The 23,151-nt window shown below is 43.7% G+C and overlaps 1 protein-coding gene across 3 annotated transcripts in view; it reads left to right on the forward strand.

Annotated features, from left to right (window-relative positions):
- The window catches only part of akt1 (v-akt murine thymoma viral oncogene homolog 1), a 31,459-nt gene that overhangs the window by 3,571 nt on the left and 4,737 nt on the right, over nucleotides 1-23,151 (forward strand). For all 3 annotated transcript variants that reach the window (XM_026151779.1, XM_026151780.1, XM_026151782.1), the window contains exons 2-10: nucleotides 4,469-4,652; nucleotides 17,163-17,291; nucleotides 18,868-18,979; nucleotides 19,284-19,410; nucleotides 19,955-20,086; nucleotides 20,232-20,297; nucleotides 20,725-20,793; nucleotides 20,935-21,060; nucleotides 22,435-22,563. In XM_026151779.1, the coding sequence (XP_026007564.1) occupies nucleotides 4,607-4,652; nucleotides 17,163-17,291; nucleotides 18,868-18,979; nucleotides 19,284-19,410; nucleotides 19,955-20,086; nucleotides 20,232-20,297; nucleotides 20,725-20,793; nucleotides 20,935-21,060; nucleotides 22,435-22,563 (936 nt within the window). In that variant the 5' untranslated portion in view covers nucleotides 4,469-4,606. The remainder of the gene's footprint in view (nucleotides 1-4,468; nucleotides 4,653-17,162; nucleotides 17,292-18,867; nucleotides 18,980-19,283; nucleotides 19,411-19,954; nucleotides 20,087-20,231; nucleotides 20,298-20,724; nucleotides 20,794-20,934; nucleotides 21,061-22,434; nucleotides 22,564-23,151) is intronic.

Below are 23,151 nucleotides of genomic sequence, written 5' to 3' on the forward strand. Positions count from 1 at the left end.
AACAAGTGAGCTATTGCAGCTACTACTGTAGTGTGATCTTTCTCCCAAATTTAGGTTTTTAGTTGGGTTTACTATCTGCCCTTTAGTCATACATTTTTCTTTATACCTTTACATGTGTTTACTATGTAACCAGGATAGTATTGTGGCCATTTCTGGTATTTTGAGTTGTCCTAAGACCTAATAACACTTTGATAATTCTTCTGCTGGAGGCTATGCTTTTATTTGAAGGTGCTCAAGTGTGTGTGCATCTCTCAATCTTCACTACAGGGAGTGCAGAATTATTAGGCAAGTTGTATTTTTGAGGAATAATGTTATTATTGAACAACAACCATGTTCTCAATGAACCCAAAAAACTCATTAATATCAAAGCTGAATGTTTTTGGAAGTAGTTTTTAGTTTGTTTTTAGTTTTAGCTATTTTAGGGGGATATCTGTGTGTGCAGGTGACTATTACTGTGCATAATTATTAGGCAACTTAACAAAAAACAAATATATACCCATTTCAATGATTTATTTTTACCAGTGAAACCAATATAACATCTCCACATTCACAAATATACATTTCTGACATTCAAAAACAAAACAAAAACAAATCAGCGACCAATATAGCCACCTTTCTTTGCAAGGACACTCAAAAGCCTGCCATCCATGGATTCTGTCAGTGTTTTGATCTGTTCACCATCAACATTGCGTGCAGCAGCAACCACAGCCTCCCAGACACTGTTCAGAGAGGTGTACTGTTTTCCCTCCTTGTAAATCTCACATTTGATGATGGACCACAGGTTCTCAATGGGGTTCAGATCAGGTGAACAAGGTGGCCATGTCATTAGTTTTTCTTTTTTTATACCCTTTCTTGCAGCCACGCTGTGGAGTACTTGGACGCGTGTGATGGAGCATTGTCCTGCATGAAAATCATGTTTTTCTTGAAGGATGCAGACTTCTTCCTGTACCACTGCTTGAAGAAGGTGTCTTCCAGAAACTGGCAGTAGGACTGGGAGTTGAGCTTGACTCCATCCTCAACCCGAAAAGGCCCCACAAGCTCATCTTTGATGATACCAGCCCAAACCAGTACTCCACCTCCACCTTGCTGGCGTCTGAGTGGGACTGGAGCTCTCTGCCCTTTACCAATCCAGCCACGGGCCCATCCATCTGGCCCATCAAGACTCACTCTCATTTCATCAGTCCATAAAACCTTAGAAAAACCAGTCTTGAGATATTTCTTGGCCCAGTCTTGACGTTTCAGCTTGTGTGTCTTGTTCAGTGGTGGTCGTCTTTCAGCCTTTCTTACCTTGGCCATGTCTCTGAGTATTGCACACCTTGTGCTTTTGGGCACTCCAGTGATGTTGCAGCTCTGAAATATGGTCAAACTGGTGGCAAGTGGCATCTTGGCAGCTGCACGCTTGACTTTTCTCAGTTCATGGGCAGTTATTTTGCGCCTTGGTTTTTCCACACGCTTCTTGCGACCCTGTTGACTATTTTGAATGAAACGCTTGATTGTTCGATGATCACACTTCAGAAGCTTTGCAGTTTTGAGACTGCTGCATCCCTCTGCAAGATATCTCACTATTTTTGACTTTTCTGAGCCTGTCAAGTCCTTCTTTTGACCCATTTTGCCAAAGGAAAGGACGTTGCCTAATAATTATGCACACCTGATATAGGGTGTTGATGTCATTAGACCACACCCCTTCTCATTACAGAGATGCACATCACCTAATATGCTTAATTGGTAGTAGGCTTTCGAGCCTATACAGCTTGGAGTAAGACAACATGCATGAAGAGGATGATGTGGACAAAATACTCATTTGCCTAATAATTCTGCACTCCCTGTATAAGAAGCACACCTTGACCTCATAGTTTATTCACTTTGTTCTGTTGTCAAAACAGTCTCACCTGGAGGTCTGTTTAGGAGCAGCACTGTAACTGTTGAAGGGTTTTGACAACATCACATGACCGCCATCATCTGCCACCTTGCAACGGTACTCTTGTATAAAAAGAAAAAAATCACATAATCAATGTTATATTATCGTTTAGCAAATCTAGTTACCTAGGATTTACAAGGAAGCTTTTTACTAGGAATTTTTTATTTTATTTTATTTTTTTAAAATCTTGTAATATATTTGAATCTGAGCTGTTATATAGCACTTGTTTGTTTGTTTGTTTGTTTGTTTTTAAGCAAAACAGTTCCGTGTTGGTTAATACCATCCAACCACATAGAAGTGTGCTTTAGCGCAAATCTCTTGCTAGAGCACGGCAGCGGGGTCTTTTTTTTTTTTTTTTTTTTTTTTTTTTTAAAAACAACTGTCAGTGTAAAGTCATTCTTACTCACAAGGAAATTACATTGATGTTAATTTAAAATCCAGTTAACCTAACACGCATGTCTTCAGACTGTGGGAGGAAGCTGGAGTGCATGCAAAATCTGCACAAAAAAGCCCCAGCCTGGATTCAACCCGATTGGGAACCTGTGCAGGTTGTACCCTGTTTTTCACCCTTTGACAGCAGTGATGGGCTCCAGCACCCCCACAACCATGAATTGGATCAGTAGGGCGAAAAAATAGGTGGAAGCATAAGGGAAGCAATAATTTTGAAATGCTGGGCCAACATTGAAACTAACAACTGGCAGATTGCATATGTGTGTTGGTAGGTCAGTCCAGTTTGATGTCTTAGTTGCAAACACAGAAGTTGTCACTATAAATGCATACTGTGAGGAGGGATTAAGTGTGTTTCAGTTCCTTGTCACACTATGTACTTGGAATATATTTATATCTTTTTAAAGAGTATAAATTCACAAACCATTTTCTGAAAATGGATCCCAGATATAAGGACTGGGATGGAGTAGAACAGGTAAACATCAGTCACTGCCTTTATTGAGTATCGTCCTATTTGCTGATTGACTCACAGCAATCAGTGAGGTGACTGTCAATGATTGGCCCTTGCCACAGGGATCACCACAGTGGGCATCCCTGAATGTTTGGTTTGGTACAGTTACACCAGATGTCTTTCTTGACACAACTTCAAAAGGGATTTGTGTATCCCGTTGGCATCAAACCAGCGACCTTTAGCTTGTGAAGCGGGCGTATAAACATCTACACTATGGAGCCATTACGTTGGTGCGCCTCTACTTCTGTAGAGTCATTTTTGTTTTGGAGCTCTTGGTCCTGCAAAAAATAAATAATTAAAATTAATATGTTCCATATTTCTTAAGAACATGACTTTCAGATACTGTCCATGTGCTGTATAGATGTTTTAGATCTGCCACATCTGCTGTTGTCCTTATTTTGCCTTTGAATCCAATACACCTGGCTGTCAAAAATGCCAACTGTGTAAGTTAGTAGACTCATCAGTATTACAGCTCTATCATTAAGTCACAGAAGGATCTGGCACATAATTACAATTGTTACTCAGAGGTGAGTAAGGTAGTCTCATTTAACCTCATGTTCTTTCAGCTGCAGCCCTGCTGTGTTTAACAGTTTGACCTTGTCAGTGTAAGGCTTGGGTGCCCTTTCTTGAGATCATATGACTATATTAAGGCTCAGAGAACAATAAAATTATTTTAAATTACTTTCAGTGAACTGGGGAAAAAAACAAGAAATAAAGCTGCTTCCCAGAATTTATATTTCTTATTGACGCTCGTAAGGGAAACGCAAACACTTTAGTCGGTCTTTATCAAATTTAGACCCTGCTCACAGAGGCTCAAGGGATCTTCCAGGAAAGGTGACTCTTATTTTTCCAGAGAATTTGATTGTTCCGTAGCTGGTGATTTTCTACATGTAATGTCAAACAGTCAAACATAACCTGCTGTGGAGCAGGTTAGGTCTGCACCATGTGTTACCATGGGGAAGTGAGCCACCTTAGTAACAGTAAAAACCCTGGGTTAAACCTGAAGTGACTACATTATGCCCGTAATCCTGCTTTGCAGCACAGGGCCTCTGGGCTAGTATGTGGCACACAAAAACATAAAACTTGACTAGACCTTTTCAAGATTTAAACTTTGATGCCATCCGTGCACGGAGTAGAAACCTAGTAATCTGTTCTTCTTGGTGAAACTGAGATTTAGAAAAATCATTAAACAGCTGTGCACAAAGTTTGAAAATCTATATGGATATCCTGTTTGAGAATTATTTGATATAATTATTTTCTCACTGCAGCTCTGTTCGTGAGTGGGGGGAACCTCCTGGTCTATCAAGAACGGCTGCCTCAATAGTGAACAGCATGGAATTTTCCAATACGGGAGACTTCATTTTGATTGCCAAAACCCACAGCTTTACAGATATTTGAACCTTGAAATATTGCAGGTTCCACTTGCACTGTACTTGTACCCTTCCCTCACCAACTGGGCCGTAAAACACGAGGCTCTTCTCGGTTCTCTTGCCTCCCCTCGGCCCCGTTGACCTGACGGTTAATAATCAGACAAGTGGAAAAAATTGTTCACCTTAACAATGGGCTAATTTTTACTTTTCTTTAACTAATAGGTAACCACCATCGAGAAGACGGCTATAAACTCCAGGACCCCGTCTCCAGGCTCCTGCGCAGGGTTGAGTGAAGGAAACTTTGGACTGAGAGTCGTCTCTCCCTGAGAGAAACCTGGATCCTCCATCCTGGCCACCAACATGACCAATGTGGTGATCGTCAAGGAGGGATGGCTGCACAAAAGAGGTAAATTTGTGCCATTAAGTGCGATATTATTTTTCTTTTGTTTATTTTTTGATAACTGGATTAACATTTAAACAACTAACATTTGATGTGTGCTGAGGTTTTTGTCCGCGAGGTGTCTGGTTGTCATGACCTTGTAACAAACCTAACTGTGCAACACACATTATGTAAAGACCCTAGAATATGTCAAAGATTTCAAACGCTCTTGTTGATACATGTCAGAAAACAAATTGGTTCATGCGTACAGTTTATGTAACACTAGGACTGTACTTGACATAAAAAAACGGATTCGTTATACAAATTGCCTCAACTTCTTGGTGGATGCAGCAAATCTTTATTTTTTCATTTTATTTTTTTCTACCCTCTAAATGTTGCAGAAATGATGAACAACAACAATATAGACTATTTGCCAAGTGGTTGATTAATTTGTAAAGGCATTTAAAATGAAGTAGTATGCCAGATGTAATATAAGGAGGCATCCAGTTGCAGAATCCCCAACGGGCCCCATGGAGCTGCTCTGACAGTGCTGTGTGGCGTGGCATGGCTCACTGTCGGGCGTGAGTCCTGTTGTTTGGACGAAAAGGCATTCCTCACATACCTGCTGGCTTTGAGCAGCTTTATGTGCGCATACTAACTCTGCCTTCTGCTGTGGCTGCCTCACAGAGCCCACTTCACCACTGCCTGCACCACCAGGGGCAAAATAGGATAAGAAACCACTGAAATCTCCTGGGCCCAGAAATAAAAGGAACTGGCCTTTTTCTGGAAGAGAGAGCGCCAAGACTTGCAATTATTGGCTAAGGTGATGGGAGTATGTCACTATAAGAGTTCCTGCATTGTGTTAGCACAAGTCTTGAAAATGGGGACTGTGGGCTAACACAATGCAGGTTTCCGGTTTAGTTTGATGGGCAGCTCAACATACCCCATATGATGCAATCATGCCCCTCTGGTCTTCTGTTTAATGTAAGGGCAGCGTGTTAGTTACATTAGGATTTCATTTGCGGAAAGTAATAAAGTTCAGGTCTTGAAAGTTTAGGATTAGCTGGTTGTAAAATAAAGTCTGCAGAAGTAAATTGTGCTGCTTTTTTGTCTTGGTCTGTTTAGGGAAAAAAACAGAACCTGCTTTCTTTAGAGAGAACCTCTTCCCTGGTATAAGGGAATAATATGTTTGCCCTGTTGAGACTGTGTGTAAATTTGTACACGCTCTGAAATACGTTTGTTTGCCCATTAAAATCTGGCACACATCCATCTTTCCACACCTTCACAAGTACAGATAAGAGTGAAACATAACAGGCGGCCTGTGTGAAGTATAAGAATAGTAAAATAGTGACCGGAAAGAAGTGTGTGTGTGTGTGTGTGTGTGTGTGTGTGTGTGTGTGTGTGTGTGTGTGTGTGTGTGTGTGTGTGTGTGTGTGTGTGTGTGTGTGTGTGTGTGTGTGTGTGTGTGTGTGTGTGTGTGTGTGTGTGTGTGTGTGTGTGTGTGTGTGTGTGTGTGTGTGTGTGTGTGTGTGTGTACGCACACATGTGCACTGTTGTGGCGCTGAGCTTCCATCTATACTCCCCCCATTTGTGACATGAACACTAAACAAACAACCCTTCAGAAATAGTGAGTTGGCATGCTGTCGTAGCCCAGCAGCTGTGCCCTGTGAAATGTCACCGAGCCTCTGTTTTGATTGGAGGGCATCCGCCTGCCTCCTTGACAGGAAGGCTTTTAGTGTCGCATCACTGTCATGCAATCTTTGCCCCAGAGCCAGTGCACAGAAGGTGAACCTGCAAGTAGCCCTGTCTTTCTGTCGATCACCTCGGTCAGCCAGGCAGTCTGTGCTCGACAAACCTCTTCCCATCTTCCCGCACCTTGAGTGCAGCTTGTGTGGTGGCGCCACCCAAGTGACTCAAATCTCCGTGTGGGCGTTATAATAAATGGCTTGTACCACCTCTGAGTGTGTTCACCATGCTCATTACTCCCATGTGTGCTTTCAAAACACCAATTTGATGTTTTACAACAGATTGACCTTCATATTTCCATCAACACTTGTTTTTCTTTCGTGTTTGTGTCTGTTTCATGGACCTGGTCTTGCACTGCAGTACTCTCTTACAAAAGCAGGTACAGTTTGAGTAGCCTCCTCTTCTAGCAGTGCCCATTTATTGGCTCCACATGATGATTGAATTTCACGGTGGGCCAGTTGCAGGCGCAAAGCAGCTCTTTGATTCCTTTCTGATTAGTCATCTTCAGCATGCACGTGCAGACTGAGTCAAGACGCCTGAGAGAAAGTAAAGCAAGCGATTGTGCCTCTGCACCTTGTAACCCCCCCACCCTCAGTAGAGCTAATCTGTCATTAAAGCTCCAGATTCTTAGCCTTGGATTGATCTGTACAGTTGTTCCAGACAGGCTGCACTCTGTGAAATGATCTAAATCTGAAGGACACACCTTCATAGTTTCTTCTTAAGCCTTGTGCTGCAGTAATGCGTCTGGATTGTGGACACCATTGAGAGATGTTGATGGGCTTGTTATCTGTTTTTGAATGTGAGACAAAGAGTGGGATGGAGTGTGTGTGTTTAGATATGCAAATGCGAGTGGTTTAATATACAGAGTGAAGCATATTTATTTTGACACTACCAGCAGGACATTACCCTTTGCCCTTATGCACAGACCACATAGCAAGTACAGGCCTGCACAAACACTGTAACTTTGTCGTTACTATCATAACCAGTTGTTATGTGTCCCCAAATGGTACTTCCTTTTTAGATCCTTCATGGAGTGCACCCACACACTTTGAATGTGCCTACGGCCTCTAGTGGCCACAGAGGCCAAACAGCATGTTATTTCTCTTTGCAAGTGTTTTTCCAAAGTTTCCATCAAAGCCAGAGCATCATCTGACATCAAAGAGGCAGATTGTGGGTTCCCTAGTTTCCAGGGAAGCGCTGTGGCCAAAAACCCAGTCAAGCTCAACAGAACAGCGCTTGCTTGTCCTCCCTTCTTCCCTGGCTCTTGTTTGTTTGACTCATTTGCTCCCTGACAAGTATAAAGAGCCGGCCCCCTCGTTAGGCTAACGAAGGCCACAACAACTGTTGGATTTGGGTAGCACGCTCAGCTGGCTCCAACCTGTGAGAGGAGGGGTGGAGTGGGGGAAGGAGGGGAAAGCAGAGAGCACAGCAGTAGAGATGGTGAGGAAGGGGGGGGGACAGAAGTTGAGCAGCGTCTTTGTGATGTTCCCAGAACATTGCTCAGTGACCCAGTCGGCCCGAGGAGAGCTGGTTGATGTTGTGTGCGACGTGCCACAGAGACTCTCGTGGTTTGGTTTGGACCTCGTCAGCTGATTGGCCCTTTTGCTGGTCATGTGGCTGAAGGACACCCATGAGCTGCTCGTCCATGCAAGACCTTGTTGGTGGTCTGGGGGTGGGGTGTTACAAAACACTAGACACAGTAACTGTAGATTTTTATTTTTTTTTAACTTTTTTTTCCCCTCCATTCTTTTGAATGTTTGTACCTTCTGCATCTGGTGAACAGGCCTGCAACAATTCAGCTAGCATTTCCCACATTTCTATTAGTTTGTTCTGTAAGATCTAAGTAAGGGAATGCAGTGTTTCCTGCAAACCCACCTGATTAAGAATGTCTCATGATACTGCATTGCTGACTGTCTCAGGATTTAAGGCCTTTGAGTCACGGCCAAATCTGCTGCTGGCCTTGCCTGGTCTACCTTCATTATGGGTGTCAAGGATTGCATACTGCTACAAATACACAATCACATAAACGTACGCACATACTGCAACAGTGTGGGGAATAGTTGTGCAAATTTGCTGATATATTGTGAAGATTAAATATAAAAAAAAAAAAGATAAACAGAACCAAAACTTGTGATGCTGCATTAATAACTCCTTTACAAATATGCTGTGTTTTACCAGCTTGGTTCTGTTGACGGTGTTATTATTAGTACATCGTGCGCTGTTCAGCCATAATCTTATATGCCAAGTAATGGCCTCGGGGGGTTCTGTGGCTCAGGCTTGTTGAACACACAGTTTTTTAGGATCTAAAGTTTCACTGGGGAATAACTCTGTAATGAGATATTGACTTCACCTGTCAACAGCTGACAAGTACATACATACACATTTTTAACATTAAATACCTAGCACAGACGTTAAGTGATGGATAAAGGGATTTTCCAGAGAGAAGATAATCAAATATGGAAGGTGCCTGTCCGTAACTGGACCGCTACTTATATAGCACTTTGCAACTCTACTTAGCACTTAACACTTTTTGCTACGAGCCTTATTCACACATTCCTGCAGCACTTTATTCTTTTCCTTTAAGCGCTTTCGATGAGGCGCAGTCACACCCCAATGCAAGCATCCGGAGCAATTTGGAGCTCAGTATTTTGCCTGAGGACACCTCAGATTGTGGACTGGAGGAGCTGGGGATCAAACCGCTGACCTTCCAATTAGCAGACAACCTGCTCTACCTCCTGAGCCACAGCTGACCCTCTCTGTGGGTAATTCAGTAGTTTGACTGAAACTAATGGTGTATACCCTTTCTTGCTATTTTCCAATAAGTTTACAATAGTCAGCCTGAACTTTGTGAGGGGAAACGCCCAAATGAACAGCAGTAGTGAAAGTTGAAGTGGCAGACAGATTTGAGTGGATCCCCTGTAGGCAGGGTCCAGCAGCAGAGGGTGTCACACCAGGAAGCCATTGCTCTGGCCGGGTGTCTGGCCGTCAGCGTGGACCCCCTGCTCTGGGTAATGGGAAGCAGTCTTCCTGCTAAATGTGGTGGAGAGAAGTAAATTACTGGGGTGCAGCTGTCGGCAGGCAGGCTGGCTAGAATGGTGGGGGGGACCAGGAGGCTGAGGGAGGTGGCACCTCCACCATTCGCCCCCTCTCGCAGCAAGCCCGCTGTGTGCTTACTTTGCTGTGCAGAGTCCGCCTGCTCGCCACAACTGTGGTACTCAGCAGTGATCTCAGCCTCTGTTGCTGTTGCTGTGTACCCTTTCTGTCTGTCATTTCCTCAGTCCTCATCTCTCTTTCTGCTTGTTCTCCTTCATTCTTACTCGCACACTTTTTCTTGTCTTTTATGGTCCCCCTTTCTCCCTTGCCCTCACAAGCTCATCCCCTTTTTAGTCCTCCCCCACTTCCAGCGCACGTTTCTCACTCTGTCGCTAGGATAATGACCCAGCTGACAACTCAGACCCATGGCGGAAGCGGCTATGGACCGGCGAAAAGCTCAAAGTCTTTGACATCAATCAAATCACTGGCACCTCTCTTCAGTTTAGGGTGGGTTAGAGAGACAGTGAAACGAAAGGGATGCTTGGCCGCCTGGGGACTCAGATATGTGGCGTCCATGATATTGACATTTTCTCTTACTGAGCATATTTCATATTTATATTTATTTACAGAACATTTTAACAAGTAGTGCCCCTGAAAAATGTCAACAGCTGGAGTGTACCTGTCTAAATGGAGCGGGGGGGATGTAGAGCGTAATCGTTGCTTGTTTAAGGGTGCTAAATTTTACTGGTCATTGAGAGTTCATTGGCACTAATATGTTCTAAATAATGTGTGTTTATTTGTTTGCCATGCAGTAACCCAGTTAACTAATCCATGGACTGCTTGTTTACCCAGGGAGAGGGTGCAAATCTCAGCCCAGTGTGGCAGGGGGGAACTTCCCACAGTGTCTCTATGGTAATCAGCAGGTGTCACTCACCACAGAGAAGAAGTGAGGGCTTTCTTACGAGCGTGAGAAAGCGGGGCAGCCTCCATCGCACCCCCTTGCTTTTTTTTTTTTTTTTTTCTTTTTAGGGTAGCAGTAGCAACCCTAGTGACGGGGGGGGAGGGAGAAGGGGAAGAGACGGAGGGCTAGATTTGGGGTTGGGGTGGCCCTTCAACGGAACCTGTCGATGCTGCTGCCAAAGCCCCAGCAATGGTGCACCTCCCACCCCTCCTGCAACCCCCCCAAATCCAGCTGCATGGAGAGAATGAGGCCAACAAAAGGGAGTATGGGCTGGGGGGGTCAAGAAGGCATAAAGAGTAGGAAAGAAAAGGAGTCCGTACTCCAGGATAGTTTAAGATGCCATGTGAACCCGGTGCTGCCTTATACGGTCGCAGTCGGGCAAATATGTAGATGGGTGTTCGGTCAGCATGAGAAGCTCAGCTTAGAGCAGGGCGTCTTGGGGGTGGAGTTTGTGGTTGCTGGGCTCAGTGTTGACCCTTGCATCAGGGAGCCCCCACTCTTTTAGAGCAGGCAGTCTGTGCCTCATTGAGATGCAGGGCACAGGGCGGCAGGCCGCAGCTGCAGCCTACAGGCAGAACCCGGCAGAAAAGGGCCGAAGGGATGGCGGGGGCGGCTGAGGAAAAACCAACAAAAGGCGAAGCCCCCCTACCCCCTCCTCCCACGCTTTGGAGTTCTAATTCCCTAATCCTCAACCTCCGCCTACCCCCACCTCCTCCTCCTCATCCGATTCTCACCACTCAAACTCACACACACGCACAGTTCATGCAGTTACACTGGCTCCCTTCCTCTCATCCCCAAGCCATGAATGGCCAGACGGGGACAAAACCCAACAGCAGCCCTCTCAGGAAGTCCAACCACTGGGTGTGAGCACTGAGGCACATTTTGTCTGACCCTCTTTTGGTTCCTCTCACTCTGTGTGAGATCATTTACCCACTTGCATTGTTAATTAGTGTGCATGTGTGGGTCATCTAGTGGCTTGTGACAAAGGTGTTCTTTTCTTTTTAAAGTTACTGTGTTGGAAATGTTATTTAAAAACCTTACAAATAGAACGAGCTGGGATACAGCTGTTAGTTTGGGAGATTGTGGCTTCTTTTTCTTCTCCTTTCGTTTGTAATTTAAAAAAAAAAGACTGATGAATACTACATGATGTGTCTTATTAGCCAACAAACTATAGCAGCTGGGTTCTCAACATTCCTGTTGCTGTCACGTAGAGACGGAGAGTGCAGGATGCTCCTCTGAACCAGCCACTAACCTCATTCACCCGCCCTCTTCCTTTTATTTAATGAATCTTCAATAAGCTTGTCTGACTAACCCTTAGTGTTAGGGCCTCTTAAGCCAAGTTGACTTTCACATGGCTTTACTGTCCAAAGAAAGGATTAACGTGAAATAAAGAGTCATTTCTTGGAAGTCGACGTGAAGTGTCATTAAGTTGAGAAAATTTGAAATGTATAATGTTAAAACTTCCTGATCATTTCAGTATCTAGATTAAAGTGATTCCCTCCTCAGGAGTTGTTGTTGTTGTACCTTTTTTCTTGTAATTCGGTAAAAGCAAAGATGCTCCAGCTGCTGTGCCAAACCCGTTCTTTCCTCCTGTACCGTGCTTGAGGTGTAGAGGGGCGTGGCTGTGGCATGCTGAAGCTGTCCGCACACAGGGCCATGCAGCAGTTGGCAAATAAAGATGAATTCTGTTTTGTTTGGCAGCGGTTCTCCGTTCATTATTTTCCACTTTGCCCAGCGCGCATCCCAGCCCTCAGCAGCTGCTTGTCATGTAAAGACACTCTATCAGGCCCTGACAGCTCCTCCCCTGCACACACAGTGCGCATGGCTCATGCACACTTCACTTGCGTTCACACCCCCCACCCCCCACTCACACTCCTACATATGTGGGGAACATATGTAGTGATCTGTCTCACTACCACGCCGTTCAGCACAACTCCTCACACACTGCTTTCTCATCCCCTCCAGTACTCTCATCGCTCATCTTTTGTCAAATCAGTCTTCCCATTCTTCTGTCCTTCCCCTAATTTGGTTGAGACGAGCCACATGTCGGCTGTCATGCTTTTATTAGAAAAGCTTACTGGGACTGTTAATGCAGTGGATTTCCTCAGAGCAAAGTGTGTGTTTGTGCGTGCATGCATGCATGTGTGCCTGTGTGTCAACCAGACACTTGAAGCAGGTTTTATCTTATCTAGGTTGTGGTCAGTCTGTCTGTTGGCCACTTTCCTGTTTTGGAGAACATGTTGACATCAAAAGGTTTTAGTTTACTGGAACACTGTGATGATGAAGTGAGTTAAAAGCAGAAGGCTCTCCTGTGTTGTTCTGAGGCCTATTGTCCTTTGTCAGCAGTCTGCGCTTTTTCTCCGTGTACACAGGATGTATTTGGGGTCTAGTATGCAAAGCACTGGATTTAAGTAGTGCAGAAGAATTTATTTTTTTTTCCCTCTCTGCATCTGCATAACAGTCCCTGTGTATAATTACCATATAAATGTATCCATGTTTACTCTAAACGGTAACTGTATATTTGACAATACAATTTAAAAAAAGGGGAAAAAACCCAGCATTAGTTTTCACTTTCTCACTCTGTCAGTTCTTAAGAAAAGCCGCTCTGTGGAAAGTACAAATGAATAAAACCAGAAGGGGAAATGTGTGTCAATAGGAAGCTGACAAGGGTCATCTTGGTTGTTTATGCTCAGAGTGCAGACTGCAAGTGCAACCCCTTCACTCCCCCCGCCCGCTCTCAATGCGGCGGAGACGCCCGCTCGCAGACAACCGGATATAGCCATTTCCACAGTTGTCATGTGATCGAGCTTGTGGTCACAGACGAGGAAGTTGCAGTGTCCTCCTGTCTAGAAGGAGCATGCACTAGTTGAGGGATGTGCAATGCAGATGTGGGGTTGCTTAACCTTTGCAGAGGTGGCATCAAAGATGAGTGCCCCTGCAGAAAAGACTTTAACTTTCCAGTTACAGTAGACTGCGTTATTACAGTGGGTTAGACCTTATTTACCTTTTTGTGTGGAACAAGTCCCTCTTAATATCACAATTGCCATTGTCAGAATGGGGATAATGGTGACTAAGGATGCTTAGCTGGCTGTGTCTTCCACACCAGTGTGTCAGATTTTCCCCCAGTACATGCCATGTCATGCCTCGCCGTGCTGCTGCGTCACGTATGACCACCCATGCAACTACTAGTGTGTGCCATGCGTCAGTGGATCTGGCAAGAAAGCCTTTCAAACTGACTGTTTGTTGTAATCTGTTGCACACAAATACCTTTCAGTGCCTACAAGGCGCCATGCATACACAAATGTATTTACAGACAAGCACAATCATGTGTACACACAAACACCTGTTTCTGCCCATCAGGATCTGAATCTACGTAAGAACATTACACAGTCTGGAAATGATTTGCCTGCGTTCCCGCTGCCAAACGAAAACTTCTAAACTGAAACTTTAGGCCCTGCTGGCGAGACAAGTATATACGTTGAGCCTTCATCACGTGTCGCGGTGTCAGGTAGGGGACTCATTATGCTGCCTCTGCATTGTGCACATACTGTCCTCAGTGTTGGTTGGCATGGGTTTATAGTTGGGAGATATGGGTCAGCCAAAACCTGACCACAGAGTGGAGCACCAGCTGGGGCCCAGCAGATAAAAACAAGGACCGGTATGAAGGGCTCAGGAGACTTTCTGGCTGCAGATTTGTCCAAATTATGTATTGAACAGGCTCTCCAGCGAACTCGCAGCTGACACTTAATGACTATGTGTACTCTTAAATGCCACGTCTTTTGTGCTTTTATTATTTAGATTTTATGCTAAACAAGTCTCTAAGCTCCATTGTGCTGAAGTAAGGAAGTCTGGTGCTCTTAAAGGCTTGTGATAAATAACCCTACGGACGTGGAGTCCCAGGAGATCGGCGTGTATTTGGATGATTGATTGTTAAAGTTGATTGGTGTGGTTTGTATTTGGAAAAATCTTATCACTGCAGTTGTGTGTAAAGCGGTCACGAGGGAGCTGCAGCAAACTGTATTCTGCTTATTTCACTTGGGGCAGCACATCTAGTATAAGCGGATTTGTCGAAAAGCTGTGAGGGCGGCAGTCTGACGCCTGTCAAAGTTGAGCTAATTTCTAAATGAGCTTTATTTGGTGTGAAAACACTTACTCTGCAGCAAATGAGATGAAGAATCTCCCCTTGCACAATAAAGAAAAATGTAATAACATATTAAACATCTGCTCTGGATTGAAGACTAATGTCTTCTGTTGTGCCAAGTGACAGCTGTTTCCTTTTGTATGGTGATTGGTGCCACCACACCAGCAGTGAATCAGGTGTTTTTTGTTTCGTTTTTGTTTTTTTAAAAGTTTTGATTCAGGTTTAACAAACCGAGAACTGTAACACAAACATCTGCATCATCGTACTGCAATTTCATTTTCCTGTACAGTCTATCCCAAATGGAGCTAATAAAACATGCTAGTCTATAACTTCCAACTTTCCAACGAGCACTCTTTTTCATTCTTCTGATCCAAAAAATCTTAGACGGTTATCTGAAAGCGAAGCAAATACAGAATGCATTAAGATCCCGTCGGTATCAACATTTATAGCGCTTAATGAATAAAAATGATTTGAAACGTGCAAAGAAGCAATGGGAGAAACTCCCTTCAGCTGTGAAGAGTTCCACAGCTTATTGTGATAGGAAAACAAATTATTTTTAAACTGCTTTGTCTGATTATCTTAGTGCAAACTGCTAAGTACATGTTATGTTAGGGAAATCCATTTATGTTTGTTGTGTGCAGAAGAGGAAAATATCAGCCAGTCTATTAGCTTTTTAAATTCCAATTCCATAAATGCCGAATATTGGTATCGACTGAGTTCTAGCTAAAACCTACATTTTCATTTTTCTTTTCTATTGATGGGCAGGTTGCAATTCCTGCACAGTGGCAGTAACAAATCTGATTATATAGAAGTCTAAAGAAAGTTACCGTTAGCTCACGCTCTCATCCTGATGACTTTAATGTCTCGATCGCTGCTCTAAAGTCCCATTAAATAAAAAGCATACAATGTCCCTCAGCAGCCAGAACTCCCAGCTCATGGCTTCTATAATCTGCATTATATTATTATCATAGTGGCTCCGTCCAGCTTTATGTATGCAGGCTATGAAGGGCATCCCGTGTCGTCGCTTTATGTGGGGAGGGGAAAAAATGTAGACGAGAAGCAGGAAGGGCAAGTTGATGATTTTGACAGATTACAAGTGACAAATCTTGAAAAATGACACTCAACCAGTTTTAATAATTCATGTGATTTCTTTAAATATTTTAGTACAATGTGCACTAAATAGAGTAGATATTACAAGCTGATGTTTGCTCTGCACTGTCTAATCTGCTATCAGTTTCATTACTCAGAAGTGTGTATGTGTGAATAACAGAAGCTCATAGGACAGATCTTTTACTTCTTACACACACACACGTGCGCACGCCGCGCTTCTGTGTTGGAGGAAATGGGGCAATTAAGGACAGCTTGGTATGGCACTGCATGGGGTTAATATGCGGCTCCGTAATTAAAAATAAATTACAGTTTTCCTGTATAAATATTCAAGTTCCACTCCGCTGTGTGCCACTGCCTTGTTATGGTATGTAAGCTATTTTTTTTTTTATTTATTCCCCCCCCCCCATCTTCACCGTCTGCACAACATCTGGCGCAACATTTCCTGAAGCATCACCGGAATAAATGGAGTTTCGTCTGCCTAAGAGAGATTCATTTGTGTGATGCCAGTGTGTCTAAGTGAATGGGATGGACATGCTTGGCTTGAGTTTAAGGCTGTTGTCTAGAAAACCGAGGAGTGTGGAAAGTTTTGTATGAAAATCAAATTGAAGCGTTGGCATCCACCGTTACAGAGTTAAGAACTGTAGGAAATGTTAAGCTGGACTGCAGATTAAAATGTTTTAAAGTGAAGTTAAAAATTCTACTTGTTAAAGATGTATGCAAATACAGTTTTAAGTTGCTTAAATGAAAGGCAGTTTTTGCTGAAAGTGTAAGAAGCCTGAGGATATTTGCTTACGTGATTTACAGAATTTTAATTGTATGATTAAAATGATACTGGTGCTTTACCCGTACGTTAGATTTTTACCGTTCCTGCTGTGCTGTTGGAAGAATGACACGATCAACTAACTGTCACAATTCAGAGAGGGCAAGTGAATCCTGCACGCTCTCAAACAAGAATATTTCCAATGGGAAGAGTGTGTTTGAAGCTTACATTCCTCCATTGTGTGCTATAAGTGAGAAAAGGCCACTTGAAACCATGTCCCATTCCTCATTCTCCTCGTATTCGTTTGATTTCTTGTGTAAAAATGGCTACAGTGGAATTTGGGTGGGTGGGAAATCTAGTCTCCTTCCTGGTGAAATTAGTCGACTTAGATCCTCAAACTCGGGACAAGTTGGGACAAGGTTTTTTGTTTTGTTTGAATATCCTGTGACTATCTACATTGGAAATGACTGTTGAAAAAGAGGATGTACCACGTGGAGGGAAGGAGTCCTGACTCCTGCCTTAAAAACAGCACTTTTGAGTCTCGCTAAAAGAAGGCCCTAGTGCTTTCAGTGCTAATTTAATAATGCGTTATACCGCTGACAACTAATATGAAAAGAAATCACTAAAATGTTATGTTGCATTCACAATGTCAGTGTTTATTCCTCAGCTTTCGAGGCTGTAAAAGCAAGTAAGGTTTGAACAGACAACACCGGAGGGGGGGAAGAAAAAGGAGTTGGTCACATGCTGTTTAATTTTACCTCCTTTTCAATCTTTTTCTCTTATCAGGAGAATACATCAAGACCTGGAGGCCAAGGTATTTTCTCCTGAAGAGTGATGGTACATTCATTGGCTACAAAGAGCGACCGCAAGATGTTGACCAGCTGGAAACCCCCTTAAATAACTTCTCTGTAGCACGTGAGTATCTGCTTCAGAGAAACCACCACATTTTTTCCCTTGTTTCTTGGCAGCTTGTTTTCACCCCTATTTTGTTTGCTGCTCTTCTTAACTTGCATGCATGATTTAAAAAAACAAAAAAAAGTTTTTTATACTTCTTCGCACTGAAAAGAAGTTAATAACAGTTTGACAGTGTATAAGGAAAAATGTGGAAGACCTTTTTGAACAAGTAACCCCTCCGTTTACTCATCTGGCAGCTTTCTAAATGACTTTGAATAGAAAGAGAAATTGCTGTGTTGTCATCTTAATAGAACGGCGGCGCGGTTTTCAGTAGGAGGACCGCTCCGAGCAAAGAGAGCTCCGCCACTGAACGTGCACGCAAGATGTTTTGACTCCTTACATTAATGCATCAGATGGCAGCTCTCTTCTCTCTGTGCAGTCCCCAAAACTTTGTTTGCATTGTGACAGATAATAACAAAAACAAAAAAATGCCCAGAGCAGCTCGACTCACTCGATCTTCACATCAGAGAAAGTTGCTGCGATAAGCTGTGCAGATGACTGAACACAGCAATTAGACGGCATACTGTTTGTTTAACAAAATGTTTCCTCTCCGACACTCTTGAGTTATCGTGGCCATTAGCCGCCTGATTTCAAGTATTTATCTGGGCTCCTCTCGGAGGTTCTGTCTCCATCAGCGCTGGCTTTGCTTTTGTCACCACTGTGACCCCACCGCAGAGGACACATGGTGTGCCGTTGCTGACGGGGCCGCTGCAGCTGGATTACATATTCACCCTGATGGAGCCATGTTGGATCTCAGTGGTGGTCCACTCTGAGTCCTCCATCCATCAGACGCAGGCCATTTTGTGTCACGTTCTGACATATTTGCTGACATGTTTCATTTGGGAACAGATGTTACTGCGAAGGAGCTGCAGATGGAAATCTCTGCTTTGTAAATTCAGTTATTAGACTGTTGTGAGTAATTGTTTTTGCAAACTGCTTACAAGACAATTATTTGCTCCAAAAGTGGGAAAATTTCAGCAGAAGCAATAAAAGAAGGGTGTGAAGATGTGCATGATATGAAATTCTTAAAGAACAAGACTGATTAAGCCGGGTGTGTGCCAGCGTGGCAAGTTAAACATTTCCTGGTTTGAAGTTCTGTTTCCTTTAGCTGATTCATTTTAGTGGAAATGTGATATCATCTCAGGTTCTGCTCTGAGAAAACAAAATGTGACCTTGGGTTTTGGGATTTCTCGATGATTCAGACCAATAATTTAACATGTGTTTTGTCAGATTCATCACAGTCTGAAAATGACTAGTAAAGAGTTGCTTTTTAGAACAACTGTTAGGGAATGAATTGGAATATGTGCTGGATTTAAAGCACTACTAATACAAAGCATTTTTATTTTTAAAGGGACTGACGATTTAAGCATCAGTTGTTTTCTCCCACCAAAGTGCACCTGTTCTTTTCCAAATTGGCCGAGATTGTCTGTTAGGACGGCGATAAAGATAAATGGCTATAACTGCGGGTCTGTCTCTCCCCTCTGCTCTCCTACACACTGGCCCTTCTCTTCGTCTCCATCTCCCCGGCTGTGGTCAGAGTGCCAGCTGATGAAGACGGAACGGCCCAAGCCCAACACATTCATCATCCGCTGCCTGCAGTGGACCACTGTCATCGAGCGTACCTTCCACGTGGAGACCCCCGAGGAGAGGCAAGTGAGACGCAGACCCCTCGCTGCTCACAGAGCACTTGAGCTCGAATCATCCGCATGCTAAGATTTGGCCCAGAATGCTACAAAGTAGTTTAAGAGCTTAGTTTTTCTAACATGCAGAAGCGTAAACCAACATACATATTTAATCATCATTATACACCTTCACCCTGTGCACTGGCTCTTGGCAGAGGTCACACTTGAAATTGCCTTCCTGTTGATAAGAAGACAATTACATGATTGGGCTGCTGGGGTTGCTTGGTGGCAAACGGACTGCTGTAATCTCTGCTGCTTGTGTCTACCTCAGGGAAGAATGGACCAAAGCCATCCAGGCAGTGGCTGAAGGCCTACAGAAACAAGAGGAGGAGATGATGGACTCCTCCCCAGACCCCATGGACATGGAGGTCTACCTGACCAAACCCAGACTCAAAGTGGTACTAGCTCATTTACACTCAATGTATCTTTGTTCGGTTATGTCCTCACAAATGTCTCTCACTCGTTCTTAACTAGTGAGATTGCTCCTCGCTGTTAGTACAGCTTTTTTTTTTTTTTTTTTGTCCCCTCCTCATTTGACAGTTACTCCTCCTTCACCCTCCCCAGCTTATTTGTACTTGCACAGCTTCTTTCCCAACATCAGTTGTGGGTGGCTTGGCACCAGATAGCATGCCCACTAGGTTTCACACATGCCCCCCTCCCCCCACATGTGTCATGACTTAAAGGTCCAATGTCACTGGATTAGATGTCCCCCGCACAACCATTTTCAACATTCTCTCCAGAGCTGGGGGTCAAAGGTTAACTGAGACACAACCACGTATATAGGTCAAACCATTAGAGGAGTGGAAATTGCTCTGTGGGTGAGATGGTGGCTTAAATGCTTCAGCGTTGTTGTCAGTGGGATTGCGTGTCCTGTTTAGAGTCTGAGTTCGTTAATGCTCCTGTTTGTAACCAGATGCTGTATTCTCCCCCATTGCCTTGCAGACTATGCACGACTTTGAATACCTCAAACTCCTGGGAAAAGGCACTTTTGGCAAAGTTATTCTGGTAAAGGAGAAGGCCACAGGACGCTACTATGCCATGAAGATCCTAAAGAAGGAGGTGATCGTAGCAAAAGTGAGTGGCTGCCAATGAGCAAGTGAAGGGGTGAAAATGCACTGGGAGTCTGGGGGAAACCAATGCCTGATACCTAAATAGTGATTGAGAGAGTTGCACAAATGCTGTCTTTTTTTCTTTTTTTTTTCTTCTTTCTTGTCTCCAGGATGAAGTGGCGCACACACTCACAGAGAACAGAGTCCTCCAGAATTCAAAGCATCCGTTCTTGACAGTAAGGAGCTCCTCCATATACCCAAACCTTATTTTAACTCGCACAGATCCTCAGACCTCTTCAGTCTAACCCAGAAGCATCCATTCAGAAAAAAGAGGCAGTTTTTGTCAGGAATGTTTTGAAGTGCTGTGCTTACAAAGGCTAGAGTTGAGTGGGGTTTGTTTTTTTAATCAGTTAACCCTTGCTTTGAGGTGGGTTGTAATGATAAGCTCGTACCAAATTTTAGATCTAAGTGGTGGGTGAAGGCAACACATCGTCTGTGCTGTGGTTTTCCTCCTCTTCTTTCGAAATGTTCGAAAATGTAGCTAAAGCCGCAACATGTATTGTGATATTTCATGTTACCATTAGCTGTTTAAATGCCAGCTTCCGCTTGACTTGGTTTGAAACATGAAGTTCTGCTTTGAGGTTTTTGTTTTTTGATCTGCAGGGACTGAAATACTCCTTCCAAACACATGACCGCCTGTGCTTTGTCATGGAGTATGCAAACGGTGGTGAGGTAAACTAGTTTAATCATCGCTAAATGTGCATCTGTAAATACTTTGGATGTTGAGTGTGTTCATTTCTCACTTCCTTCTTGACTGAAAAACACTCTTATTTGTCCTCTGCGTCCCTGTCAATCTCTCCCACATCCCCTCAGCTTTTCTTCCATCTTTCAAGAGACCGGGTGTTTTCAGAGGAGCGTGCGCGGTTCTACGGCGCAGAGATAGTGTCTGCTTTGGACTACCTGCATGCTGAAAGAAACGTGGTTTATCGGGATCTCAAGGTAGGCGGGGAAATGTGTCCTCACTTCCTATCATCCTAGTAGTCAGCCTCCCTTTCTCCACCCTCCTCCCCTTCACTTTCTTTCTCCCTCCCCGTGGCAGGATATAAATAGGATCTGTCTCCATCTAGAGCAGTGGCCAGGCCTTATTGATCTGCCTCCCCCAGATCAAACTCCAGACCTCACTGCAGCTGGATGGAAGTCCGGCCTGTACATTGCTGCAGCCAGACAGAAATAACTACCACGGCCCCTTTGAACAGATCACCACCAACCAGTCATTATAGTACACACAAAGTTCTCAGTGGGTGATATCACCGCTCTGTGTGTGAGATTGACGTCATTCTTTGTGTTAGCTGTTTTCTTTAATGGAGGGGAAAAAGCCACACATCTTCTCAGAATGAAGAAGTTTGAGATTTCCAACTGCTTCTTGTTTTGCATTTGAGTTTAAAAGCTAAAGAGAAGTGTGTGAGGGAAGATGACATCGGAGATGGATGCTGCAAATTGATAAGGCATGTTTGAGTTTAAGAAGGCTTTGGGGAGGTTATCAGTTGCAGTGGGCTTCTGAAGTCCTAATACTTCCAGCTGATAAAACTATACCAGCCAGGTCAGCATAGCACTCCCTACCTCCCCCCCTCCCTTTCCTCCCTCTCTCCCTTGGGTTTATGAGCCAGGCTCCCAGCCTGCTAGGGTTCTCCTGAAAATGCCAGGGTAGCAGGATTGGAGGATGTGCTGACTCTGGCCGGGCGCTGCTGGCCACGTGTGAGCTACAGCTGCCAGGTGACTTTAACTGAGGGAGAGAGACAGCGAGGGGAGGGTGAGGACATGCTGATATTAAAAGGCCATGTAACCTCAAGTCATGACACTGCATAGTGCATGTTTTTCAGTCAGGTTTACCTGCGTATGTGTATCACCAGGTACCTTTCCATATTCACGCTTTTTATGAGCATTTTCACAATATTTATGTATCGAACTGAGAAAAGAACATTTAAAGTGTAGAGATCAATTTTTTTTTTGCTTTCCCTCACACGTGGTTGACCTGGAAAAACTTTCTTGTAAGCCATCAGTTACCATCACATGTCACCACAAAGCACAAATGACTAAGAAGTGGGGAGGAAGAAGGCCGTGAATGTTGCAATTGGTAATTTACTTCCACGTGAGATGCCTTATTTGGATGACACGCAGTTACTTCCAGCCTAAGGTGTTTAATGACTAAATAGTTTTCAGTTAATTAATTACAGACACCAGTTGATGTTTTATTTTTCCACAAATTCCTGTAAAAGACTTGTTTCTGATAGATAAATATATGTTTGATCATTTAATAATTTATATCAACATCACGTTTTTGGGATGTTTAACCAAAGAAGTAATTTTTCTCAGCTGGAAAATCTTATGCTGGACAAAGACGGACACATAAAGATCACAGATTTCGGCCTGTGTAAGGAGGGGATCAAAGATGGCGCCACTATGAAAACCTTCTGTGGGACTCCAGAGTACCTTGCACCTGAGGTAAAAACACAACAGTGGTTCAGCCTGCAGGTGACTTTAAGTGACCTTAGTGTGTGCAGAAAAGCCCACTTTCTGTAGTTCTCTATAGTTCAGTGACAAATTAAAGGAAGCTGAAGCAATAATTTGGTGTCAGGCCACTTTAGAGCTGCAAACAGCTTTGAAATCTGGTGTGTGTTGGATGGTGGTGAACACATCGTCTAATGGTGTTCACTTGGGTTGACATTTGGTGACTAATTTACTCGTCCAGCTGTTCTTTCACTAACTGAAAGAACAGGAAGGAATCTGCATTTCTTGGTTTTCTTTGGTCTTTTATTCAAGTTTCTGTTTGAATTTTAAATATGTGTGTATATTGGTGATATTTTTCAGATGTGCTGAGCCAAGAGCTCTCTACCTTGCTTTAAAGTAAATAAAAACAAAATGATTGTATTTGATTGAGCTGGAGCCCAGGATTGAATGCTAGTCGTGGTGCATGTGACATTTGTAGAGAAAGGAATGGTGTGTGGTGTTGAACATTAGCAGAAGAAAAGGGCTGTTATCCTGAAATGCCTTTCTAATCTCCAGTTAAGGTTGTGTTAATGAGTATGCCGT

This window comes from Astatotilapia calliptera, chromosome 19, assembly GCF_900246225.1.
Source record: "Astatotilapia calliptera chromosome 19, fAstCal1.2, whole genome shotgun sequence".
Lineage (NCBI taxonomy): Eukaryota > Metazoa > Chordata > Actinopteri > Cichliformes > Cichlidae > Astatotilapia > Astatotilapia calliptera.